Below are 12,500 nucleotides of genomic sequence, written 5' to 3' on the forward strand. Positions count from 1 at the left end.
ACGTGCTTAGGGTTGCCGTGACAACCGCGCCGCTCCCCCCGCTCCGCTCCCCCCCCTCCCCACTCCGCCACGGCAGCCGACGGTGACCCTCAATTAGCGGCCGCCGCGCTCGCCTGGCGGGGCCCGCGGTTTGGCGGACGGGGGGCCTGGCGGAGACGCGGGGGGGGGGGGGGGACGCTCGCCAACGGCCCCCCAGCTGTCACCAGCGGGGCTGATTCACGGATCCTCCGCCATCTCTCTCTCCTCTGCGAGGGGGGGGGGGGGGGGAAGGCGGCCTTTCCCACCAAGAGGCTCGCGCTTGGCTTGGGGGAGGCCGCCTCTCTAACCCCCGCCCCCCGCCCCCCCCCCCCCCGCCCCCCGTGCCCTTTAAAAGCCGAACCCGTGACATTCCCGTTACCGGAAGCCGGGCGGCGTTGCCTACGCCTCATCAGGGGAACTTCCCTGCAGAGCCGTCGGCTGGAGCCGGGCCCGTGCCCTGATGCCTGTACCGCCATTTTATTTTTTTCAAAAAAAAAGAAAAAAAGAAAAAAAACCTACAGGAGGGGAAAGCCAATTTGCCGTCCTATTTGGCCAATTTAGGGCAGTTCCTCAGACAGGGCACTGGGCTCGTCTTACAAAATGTTGGCGGTTGGGGATTGCAGGAGTAGCCGCTCAAAATAAATAAATAAATAAATAAATAAATATCGGGGAGAATGCGATCTCCCGCTTCCCAGCAGCTAGCGCGCGCCGCACAGAGCGGACAGCTACCGTGCCGCCAAGCCCGCTGCGATAACACTCTTTTCTGTTCCGTCCATCTAATCCCTAAAAAAAAAGTTTAAATGAAATGAGAACGTAACGAGGCCGCTGCCGGAGCAGAACGCGAGACGCGAGTGTCATCGCAGCCGGCGTGGCGGCAGGACAAAGCCGCTGAGTCAGCGGGTCAGCCCCGCGGCGAACGAGGCCTTCGCCGCCTCCGAGCGACGCCGTGCGCACTCGATGCTCAAATTAGCGAGTTTTTTTGGCAGCTCCGTCCACCTCGCGTGTCATGGCTGACGGGGCTCATTCTCCCACCTGTGGTACTGTGCTCTGGACCCACCTGTGGTACTGTGCTCTGGACCCACCTGTGGTACTGTGCTTGCAGGAACTGGAACTCGTCTTTGATGCGGTCGCAGGAGTCGGAGGTCGTGAACTTCAGCTGTTGCGATGACTGGGAGGAAGCCTGGAGCAGAAACCAAGCAGAGGTCAGCGCCGCGTCCCGAAAGGTCAGCAAAAAACAAACAAACCAAAAAAACTGCAGCTCAGAGACCCGGAGAGCCAGCGACTCCGGCCCGGGTCTGTGCCGATTCTGGCCTGGCAGTGCTGAGTTCGGGTCAGATCCGGGTCAGATCTGGCCCGGCAGTGCTGAGTTTGGGTCAGATCTGGCCGGGCAGTGCTGAGTTCGGGTCAGATCTGGCCCGGCAGTGCTGAGTTCGGGTCAGATCTGGCCCGGCAGTGCTGAGTTCGGGTCAGATCTGGCCCGGCAGTGCTGAGTTCGGGTCAGATCTGGGTCAGATCCGGCCTGGAAGTGCTGAGTTCGGGTCAGATCCGGGTCAGATCCGGCCTGGCAGTGCTGAGTTCGGGTCAGATCCGGGTCAGATCCGGCCTGGCAGTGCTGAGTTCGGGTCAGATCCGGGTCAGATCTGGCCCGGCAGTGCTGAGTTCGGGTCAGATCCGGGTCAGATCTGGCCCGGCAGTGCTGAGTTTGGGTCAGATCTGGCCGGGCAGTGCTGAGTTCGGGTCAGATCTGGCCGGGCAGTGCTGAGTTCGGGTCAGATCCGGGTCAGACCCGGGCCCTGGAGTCGCTCGCTCTCCGGGGGGAACAGTAAGCAGCCTCTCGGGGCCGATCCTCCCCCCGGCTCATCGACGCTCACGCTCTCTAGCCCCGCCCTCGCCGGACGTTTAGCCACTCCAGCTCTGCCATTACACTGCTCCTGTCAGGCAACCAATCGTATACGCCGCGGCCGTCGCCAAGGGAAACGCTAACGTGAGGGAGAAAAAAAAACTAACAGCAACCGACGGCGGCTCATTCTTCAGCACTACTGAGCAGAACGCTCCTCACCCCCAGCCTTAAAAACCGCCACCCCCCGACCCCACGGGTCACCAGGCAACAGCCACCCCCTGACCCCACGGGTCACCAGGCAACAGCCACCCCCTGACCCCACGGGTCACCCAGCAACAGCCACCCCCTGACCCCACGGGTCACCAAGCAACAGCCACCCCTGACCCCACGGGTCACCAAGCAACAGCCACCCCCTGACCCACGGGTCACCAAGCAACAGCCCACCGGCCTGACCCCACGGTCACCAAGCAACAGCCACCCCCTGACCCCACGGGTCACCAAGCAACAGCCACCCCCTGACCCCACGGGTCACCAAGCAACAGCCACCCCCTGACCCCACGGGTCACCAAGCAACAGCCACCCCCTGACCCCACGGGTCACCAAGCAACAGCCACCCCCTGACCCCACGGGTCACCAAGCAACAGCCACCCCCTGACCCCACGGGTCACCAAGCAACAGCCACCCCCTGACCCCACGGGTCACCAAGCAACAGCCACCCCCTGACCCCACATGTCATGTGGGGTGACTTCGCTTACAGTCCGTTTAACGGGTTTCGGTGTTTTTTACGGGAGAAAAACTGGCGTGGAGACGGTGAAATGCTGGTGGGAGGATAACGTACGGACAGTATCCACAGCGGCCCCACGAACCCCCGGAAGCTCAAACACTTCACTGGCCACTCAAAGTGGATTCCACTGGAGAGAGCACATTTCAAACCCCCCCCCCCCCCTCCCTAAAAAACCCTAGCGAAAGTAACGGTGAGTCAGGGGGAATAGGATGTTTTATCTCAGAGCATTTTGGAGCATTAGCCCATGGGGTACGTTTCCGCACAAGCTTTTAACAACGCTTACATCTGCCAGCTGACAAAAAAACATATATATAATAATTTGCCTAATTGAACAAAATTGACAGTTGGGAGGGGGGGCACGAGTTTGGGGTTTTGGGAATGCGGAGGTAAGAGAACAACATTGTTCAGCTAATCCCCGCTCCCCACACACACACACACACACACACACACACACACTCACACACAACCTCACACGCACACGCACAGGCTCGCGCACGCACGCACGCACACACACACGCACACTCGCACTTTTTGCTTCTAAAACATTTTTTTGATCAAACAAAAAGAAAAACAGGACATACAGTAATTACGTTTCCACTTGTGAGTCCCCGGCGAGACCCCCCCCCCCCGGGAGGAGGACGCTACTCCGACAGCCGCACAGCTCTAACGCCAGGGTGTGTTCTCAGAGCTAACAGACGACAACACCTCTCTCTCTCTCCCTCTCTCTCTCTCCCTCTCTCTCTCTCTCTCTCTCTCTCTCTCTGTCTCTCTCTCTATCTCTCTCTCTCTCTCTCTTTCTCCCTCTCTCCCTCTCTCCCTCTCTCGGCAGCGCCGCTGACAGCTTCCACGGCGGCTTTCTGAGAGGGTGGGAGACAGACAGGCAGCCGCGGCGTCTCAGGCAGAGCGAGCGCCAAAGCAGCCTTTAATCGCCGGATGGGAACGCGTCAAACCTTTCTTTTTTTTTTTTTTTTGCGCGCGCTGGAGAGAGAGAAAAAAAAAAAGAACAAGATTTTTTGCAAATGAACGACCCGCGCAAACAGTCTCCCCTTTTTGGCGGTGTCACAGACGCCACGCGGCTAATTCACTGTAATTAACGGTGTCACTACGGCGCTCTGGTGAGGCGCGTGAAAACCTGACGCTCTTAAAAAATCTAATTCGGGCCGGATTCAGGTCGGGTATGTCAGGTGGCAGAACCCCAGTGTGCGAACCCGGCCGGTTTGACGTCCAAAAACGCAACACTGGAGTTTGCTTGTTAAAGCAGGCAGATTAAAAAGCTTATTAATATCCACTGATATCCATCCATACATTACATAACCTGCTTATGTCTGGTTGCACGGGGGGGGGGGAGGGGGGCTGGCAAACACACCTCCCCAAGACTCTTCAGACTGTGGGACAAAACCGGAGCACCCGGAGTAAACCCACACAGACACACGAGGCAAACCCGCAAACTCCACGCTGAAGGGCTCCCAGCAGGGATTCGAACCCGCGACCCTTTTTGCCGCAAAGCACCGCCGTGCTCTCCACCTTACCCCTGCCCTCCCGCTCACGCGCAGTAATAATTCCCATCCTGTACGGAGTTGTGAAAAACAACCCGGACGTGATAATTAGGAGTCAGACCGGGCTTCTGCTTTTCCCCACCAGGCATCAACCAATTAAGCTCAAATTGAGCTGCAGTATTAGGAGCTGGTATGAGCTCGGCTATACTCAAATCAGCACTGTCCGCGTTCGGTCAGAATGAAGGTGCAGTGTTTTAGAATAATTCAGCTCAATGGAACATGTTCTGCGTATACCTTTCATAAAGAAAAACACACCATTTGCCCAGGGCGTCTGTAGAGAGATATTACGTAAAATTCAATAATTATTAAATGCCAAACTTTTTTGCTGATCCATCAGTTTTTAATCCAAGGCCATGTCTCAAATGGTCCTCTAGGTTCCCTATGGTGGGGGGGGGGGGGGTGGTCAGGCGGGGCAACTAACTAGGGTGTTGGCCATTGGCTAGAAATTGGGGGACACTATTAATCCAAGCCAGGGAAACTTCAGGAGCATTTTAGAGAGACTGCCCATGAATGCACGCGGTTTACAGTGACACATGCGGCAGATAGCGAATACATGACCGCCTCAGCCTTGCAAAGCCTATTTCTGGAAGCATTACCTCACGTACTGCATCAGTCGAATGAACTCATCTGGCAAACAGCCTGCTGTTACATAAACTGCGATAAGACAGAATCTATATATAATACACAGCGCACTTAATAAAAATATTGACTGTTTATAGGGCGTATGCGTGACATTGTACTGCCGAGAAGCTATACGATTCAAATAAATGCAACGCCCAGTTTGTAGTCTTGACAGCAGGAGCCCCACAGCACTGGTCAGAAGGGCCACAGACTCTGAAATCCAGTCTCTCCTGTAAATCGAGAGGCACACAAAAATATCTGAACCGATTTGCACTTAGATCCTGGAAAAGTAATCAACGAACACGCATGAATAAGGCGATAATATTTAACCCTTTGATCTGAAAAGTAGGTTTTTTTGGAATGTTCTGTCAGTGTTCTAGAACTCCGTTGCTTTAAATTTCCAGTAGCGACTGTGACATCAGCATTAGAATGTTAAGAACGTTCTAATCACATACTTATGCTGCACCAACACCTTAAAGGGTTAACCTACTGGCACCCATGTACTGTCTATCTTGGGTTAGGGCCACCCTATTAGTGGATACAGAAGAGGAAGAGGATGAAGAAGATGAAAAAAAAAGAACAACACAGAAGACGGAAGAACAGCAGCATAAGATCCTCCCTGGGGAGGGAGGCCCATTTAGTGAATAAAAGAAAATACAGAAGAGAAAATGGAAAATGCAGAGGAAGACAGGAGACAATGGAACAAAAACAGAAAAATGAAGAGAAAGGAGAGCAGCTTCAGTGCAGCAAGAGGGTTTCAGGGAGAAGCCTTCAGAAGGAGCTGTGTGTGTGTGTGTGTGTGTGTGTGTGTGCACTATCCCTCTCTGACTGTGCCTGTTTAAACTGCAGTGTGTGTGTGTGTGTGTGTGTGTTGCCATGTCCTCTCGACTGGCTGTTAAACTGAGTGTGTGTGGTGCCACTGTCTCCTGACGTGCTGTAACTGCAGTGTGTGTGTGTGTGTGTGTGTGTGCGCACTGTCCCTCTCTGACTGTGCCTGTTTAAACTGCAGTGTGTGTGTGTGTGTGTGTGCGCACTGTCCCTCTGACTGTGCCTGTTTAAACTGAGGTGTGTGTGTGTGTGTGTGCACGCACTGTCCCTCTCTGACTGTGCCTGTTTAAACTGCATGTGTGTGTTGTGGGTGCTGTGCCTCTCGAACTGATCCTGTTTAAACTGCAGTGTGCACACACACACACACACACACACACATAGCCACACAGACTACGCCGCATATAAATTCACAAACCGCCCGTCTCCAGTGCACGTGGGCAACAGGGACGCAGGAGGAATCGATAAAACTCCCAGAATCCACTTCACTGCGGCACAAAAAAAAAAAAATTCTAACCACGAAGATTGCGTTCCGCGCGCTCCGGGCTGCTGCCAGCAGGGCGGCGGCGGAGAACACCGAGGCCGGACTTATGACGCAACACCTTTTCTGGCGTCAGGGCGCACGTGCGGCAGGTGCACGCTGAAGCAGAGCGCTAAAGAAAACGAGCCGTTTCTCACACTGGGGGGCGGGGCGGGGGGGGATGAGGGTGGTGGTGTGCTCAACTACTGACTAGAGTCAGACTTCTCAATGCTCTTTAAGCGAACGAAGCAGGAACACAATTTTAGGACATTAAAGAAAGTCAACTTGCACTAAAGAAAGAGGTTCACTTCTTTCGTTCTCGTTCTTTGTAAAAATATTTTTACATTTTTTTTGTTTTGTTTTTTGGAAGCGCTAGTTCCCCCCCCCCCCCCATCAGTGTTTCGACTTTAACGGTCTTCAGCACGTGCTTGATGTGGTATTTTAATGCGACGATGGGTTGATATGATGCATACTAGGCTCAGATGCTACTTCAACGTTTCTGTGGCTTGGTTGCAAATGAATAACCGACTCAACTGGAAAAAGAAAAAGAAAAAAAAAAACGGTTGAGGGGTTGTATGATGTGGTGGCTATTCGCTGCAGTGCTAAAGCATTTAAACGAACGCACCTAAATAGCATATGAACAGGGCCAGTTAAATAAACAGATCCAGCACTGCAGCATAAGTTTTTGCTGTTAAATGTAGGGTATTGCCCTCCTTCTCCAAACATTTAAGCACGCAAATGCCAGCTAGAAATAATAGCAGGCGAACGGGTTAAAGGGCAATTTTTATGAATATGAGGGTTCATATCTGAGCTATGAATCACTGTGCATCTACCTCTCCAGCGTGACATTTGAAACGCTGAATGAATCAGTCTAATTATTATAAACAAAAAAAATATTCTGTCCAAAAAAAAATCTGTCACCATGTACACTACTGCCGCTGCAAATGCTCCAGATACCAGACACCAAGAACAATTCGGTCCACCAACAGCCATACATACACACATTCAATCAATCTAATCACACACACATGCACGTGTACACTCACACACACACACACGCACACGTGCACACACACACACACGTACACGTCCACACACACACACACGTGCACACGCGCACACCTAAACACACACACACACACACACACACACGTACACGTCCACACACACACGTGCACACTAACACAACCACAACACACGCACACTCACGGTACATCACACACACACACATGACACATCACGCCACGTGCACACACACACACAACACACACACACTCACACACACACACACACATACATGCACACACACACACACCACACACACACACACACACACACCACACTACACCACACACACGTCACACACAGCCACGCACACACACACACCAGCTCCACACTGCACACACACAAACACACATGCACAAGCAGCATTTACCACACACACACACACGCACGCACGCACGTACAAACACACACACATACACATACACATACAGGCACAGACACACACACGTGCGTGCACGCACACACACACACACACACGCACACACACACACACACACACACAAAGGAGTTCCAAAGACGCAGATGCCCTTCCCTGATTCAGAGTTATAATACCCCACAGCCTGGGCCCAGTAAGAGAGGCTCTTCAAGCAAACAGGATTTCCAAATTAATTTTCTTCCCTCATTTCAGCGAAGCACAGGCCACATCTCTCCTGCACTTGGACAAAAATATCACAGACTGTGAGCTCGGCGGGCCTGGGTCAGATGGTCCGGTCAGGGGGGAGTGGAATCTGCCCATAATTATTCCAGAACATTAAGGGGATGAAACTGGGGAACTGAGAAATGTCAATTTTTTATTTCTGGATATAAGAAATTGGCTTTTTTTTTGCACAACACAGGATTTCTGCATTTTCTAAAGCAGGGCTGCCTGACCCTGTTCCTGGAGACCTAGCATCCTGCAGGTTTTCATTTCAACTGTCATTAGGCACACTGGATTCTACCAATTAGCAGCTCAACAAAGATCTCTAGCTGTTGAGTGAGGTGTGGCTTTGTTGGGATTGAAATGAAAACCTACAGGACGGTAGATCTCCAGAAACAGGGTTGGGCTGGGACCCGTTCTAATGGTTTATAAAGTTCTATTTGTGTGTTGTGTGTGTGTGTGTGTGTGTGTGTGGTGTGTGGGTGTGTGTGTGCGTGTGTGTGTGTGTGTGCGCGTGTGTCTTTTTGTCCCCTTTTCACTCTCCCTCCGACACGTCTGGTCACAGACGAAACTCAACTGCCGAAAAGACCCAACAATGACATTGCAGACAAACAAACAGACAAACGAATAAATAAATAAACGGAATTCTGGAAGGAAAGAAATTGCATGGGGGTGGGGTGGGGTGGGGTGTGGGGGGGGGGTGACACACAAAAAACCCAAACTGAAACAACCACCCCGCCAGAGTCAGCGGCCCCTGTGAGCGGGGGAGGGGGGAGGGGAGACGCTAATCCTGTTTATGGGCTGGAATTTCGTTTTGATTGTTATCTCCTGCGACCCGACCTCAGCTTACCGCTTACCACCCCCCCCTACCCGACCCCCGCCCCCCGACCCCCAAGCTCCCCTCCCCCACGCCCGCCCCCCACGCCCCCCCCCCCCCGATCGCGGAACACTATAACCCCCCGATCTGACCTTGTTAAGATGCTTTAAAAGGGATTAGGGCGCTTTGATCACTCCCAGCGAAGAGCAATCACAGCCCCCATGCCCCCCCCTACCCGCCCGCCCCCTACCCCCGCCTCCGCCCTGCCCCCCTACCCCCGCCTCACCCGCCCCCTACCCCCCCTCGCCTGCCCCCTACCCCCCCCCCCTCACACGGCCACAGCGGCGCCTCTCATTCACAGCCAGCAGGGGGCGCCCCCCAGCCTGGGCACTTCCACAGAAGGCAAACCATGAGGAAGAAGTCCCTCAGTGGGGCAGAGATGGTCGTCAAAAAATGGCCCCTTCTCTCTCTCTGCCTCCCTCTTTCTCTCTCGTGCTCCCTCCCTCCTCCTTTCTCTCTCTCTCCTTTCCTCCTTCTTTCTCTCTCACCCTCTGTCCCTCCCTCTCCCTTTCTCACCCCTTACCCCCCTTCCTTTCCTTCCCTCACTCCCTCCCTCTCCCTCTTTGCCCCCTCTCCTTATTCCTTCGCTCTCTCCCTCCCTCCCTCCCTCTCTCTCCCTCGCCCCCTCTCCCTTCTTTCCTTCCCTCTCTTTCCCTTTGCCCCTCTCCTCTCTCTCTCTCCCCCCTCCTTCCCTCCCTCCCTCTCTCTGGTGTGGCTGTGCTGTAATTTTCTCTCCTGGTCGCTGTGGTGCGTTCACCAGGGCAGGTGTGTGGCTGACCTGGGGGCCGGCCAATCAGGCGCCACCACTGGGGGCTGGCCAATCAGGTGCCCCCGCTGTGGTGTTTTGTCTCTTCCATCCCAGCACTCTGCAACCCTGAATACTGATGCTGCCAATGCTTGTGCCAACACACACACACACACACACACACGCGAGCACGCACACACACACACGCAAACACACACACACACACGCGCGCATGCACGCACACACGCGCAAACACACACACACATAAACACACACACACAGGCACGTGCACACATGCGCGCGTGCAAACATGCAAAGACAGACACACACGCACAAGCAGACATGCACACACACACACACACACACAAACATGCCACATGCACGTACACACACACGCACACAGAAACACACACACGCATAGACTTTTGCATGTGCACAAACACACGTACATGCATGCAGATGTGCAAACATCCATATAAATGTTCACACATGCACGCATGCAGAGCCACACACAGACAGACAGACACACACACAGACACACGCACACACACAGACACACGCACACACACAGACACACACGCTGCCACACAAGCACCAGCTCTTTTATAGCCCATGCACACCTGCTCTCATAGACTCCTGCAGCTGGCCCTGAATACTGATCCTACCATCATGCAGGGACACGTACACACCTGATCTCACAAACCACACAAACACACACACACACACCCGCTCTGAGGCTACACAAACATATAACATCCCTGCACAATACAGATTCTGCCACACAAGCACATGCAAGCACACACACACACACGTGCACGCACACAGATTAATCATACAAAAACACACCCTGCTTTTGCACTATAGACACATAATCACACACCCTGACCAACATTTTCACCCACGCATGCATGCACCTTGATGCGGTTGCACGTACAGGAAGTTGTAAAAAATCTTTTTAAAAAAAGGTCTACACACACTATGCCACACATTAAACCAACCAGAAACTGCACACAGACACACCACACATTAAACCAATCAGAAACTGCACAACAAACATGCCACACATTGAACCAATCACAAACTGCACAGACAGCACTCAGAGAAATGCTCCAAATCCAAGTCTCATAGCCAATGTACTGAGAAACCCCTTTGAAAAATATCCCAAATATGGTAAATAGTACATTCCTTTGAATCTAAAAATTTCAAATTGAAGCTATATTAATGGTATTCAGTTATGTGCCACCACAGTGCATCAAGGCTTGCAAACTGATATAAAATTCAGCAGGGCTTTCAAACCAAATGGATGATAAACTGCTCATTCAAATCAAACTAACATTCAGCTGGCCTTTCAAACCAAACTGACATTCAGCTGGGCTTTCAAACCAAACTGACATTCAGATGGGCTTTCAAACCAAACTGACATTCAGCTGGGCTTTCAAACCAAACTGACATTCAGCTGGGCTTTCAAACCAAACTGACATTCAGCTGGGCTTTCTAACCAAACTGACATTCAGCTAGACTTTCAAACCAAACTGACATTCAGCTAGGCTTCCAAACAAAACTGATATTCAGCTTCGCCTTTCAAACCAAACTGATATTCAGCTTGGACTTTCAAACCAAACAGAGGCTATACTCCACCTAATCACACTACAGTGCCCTCTCTGGTAAATTAGACATCTGTTGTTCGCCAGCACCAACTTTGTCAACAGTGCAGTCTGATGCAATGGCTGCACGACCCAAAGTGGAAAATAAACTTTGCAGAATGGGGACACTAGCCCGTGTCCTCCAAAACCGCAAAACAACAGGAACCATTTACAAAATGCGAGCGGGCATTCCAGAAACTGAGCACAGAAAGATGCCTAAAATGACCAACTGCTACGGGGGTAGGTAAAAAAAAAAATAAGGCTAAAAATTTCAGCCTTGCTTTTGTAGTAAAATTCCGAGCTGCTGCTACTGCATTAACATTTTTTAAAATCTGATCGTGGTCAGAAAGCGGGGAAAGTGCGGGACCGTTCTGTTCTTTAGCTGCACGTTCGCGTTCGCGCGTTATCTAGCTTCACGTCGCTCGTGACGGCTTCTCTCTCTCTCTCTCTCTGCAGTTCCGTCCGTGCGAAGCGCGGCAGCCGGTAAGGATGCGAGCCGGCAAGCCCTTATCTGACAGGAAGCCGTAAATAAACGTCTCCTCGGCGCTTTATTTACCGCCACAGAGAGGCGCGGCGGGCGCACTGTTTTCACAGCTGTCCCCGGGTTCGAGACCCCGCTAAGGCTCGGCAGAGCCGCTAAAAAAGCCGCGCGAAATCTCCGGGGCGTGTTTTCTCTTAGGTCGTATCGATACGGCTCCCCTTCGTCTTCGTCTTCACCTCCTCCTCCTCCTCCTCCTCCTCTTTCACTCCTGTCAGCATCTTTCTTCAAGGCTTTCAGACAGAAGAGAATGTGTGTGTGTGTGTGTGTGTGCGCGTGTCTCTTGCAGAAATGTGGGTGTGTTGCTGAGGGAGTGTTTGTGTGAATCTGAGGGGGTGTGAGGACGTGGGGGGAGGGGTGTGGTGGGGGGGTGGGGTGTATGGGGGGGTGTAAAGGGTCACACGCCCCCTCCACCCCTTGCACTGCTAAAAATCAATTAACACGCCTGCTACAAAAATCAATATCACCTGTAACCCAACAGCCTCCACCGCCCCCCCCCCCCCCCGACCTCCTGAGGGAGCGGGGAGTTCAGTGTGTCGCTGATTGTGATGCTAATGAGCAACTCTGCCCTTAACGACCCAGACATCTGCTTCCCTGCGTGTCACGACCCTGATTCAATTTGTACCCCAGAAAGAAAAAACATAACACGAATGGGTCCCCAGGGGCCCAGAGCAAGAGGGTGTGTGTGTGTGTGTGTGTGTGTGTGTGTGTGTGTGTGTGTGTGTGTGTGTGTGTGTGTGTGCACGTTGTGTGGTGTGTGTGTGTGTGTGATGTGTGTCGTGTGTGTGTGTGTGTGGTGTGGATGTGTGTGTGTGTGTGTGGTCTGTGTGT

The 12,500-nt window shown here is 52.7% G+C and overlaps 1 protein-coding gene across 2 annotated transcripts in view; it reads right to left on the minus strand.

The window, feature by feature from the left end:
• Nucleotides 1–12,500, minus strand: part of chico — a 34,587-nt gene that overhangs the window by 11,314 nt on the left and 10,773 nt on the right. For both annotated transcript variants that reach the window (XM_064328708.1, XM_064328707.1), the window contains exon 2: nt 1,101–1,198. In XM_064328708.1, the coding sequence (XP_064184778.1) occupies nt 1,101–1,198 (98 nt within the window). The remainder of the gene's footprint in view (nt 1–1,100; nt 1,199–12,500) is intronic.

This window comes from Anguilla rostrata, chromosome 3, assembly GCF_018555375.3.
Source record: "Anguilla rostrata isolate EN2019 chromosome 3, ASM1855537v3, whole genome shotgun sequence".
Lineage (NCBI taxonomy): Eukaryota > Metazoa > Chordata > Actinopteri > Anguilliformes > Anguillidae > Anguilla > Anguilla rostrata.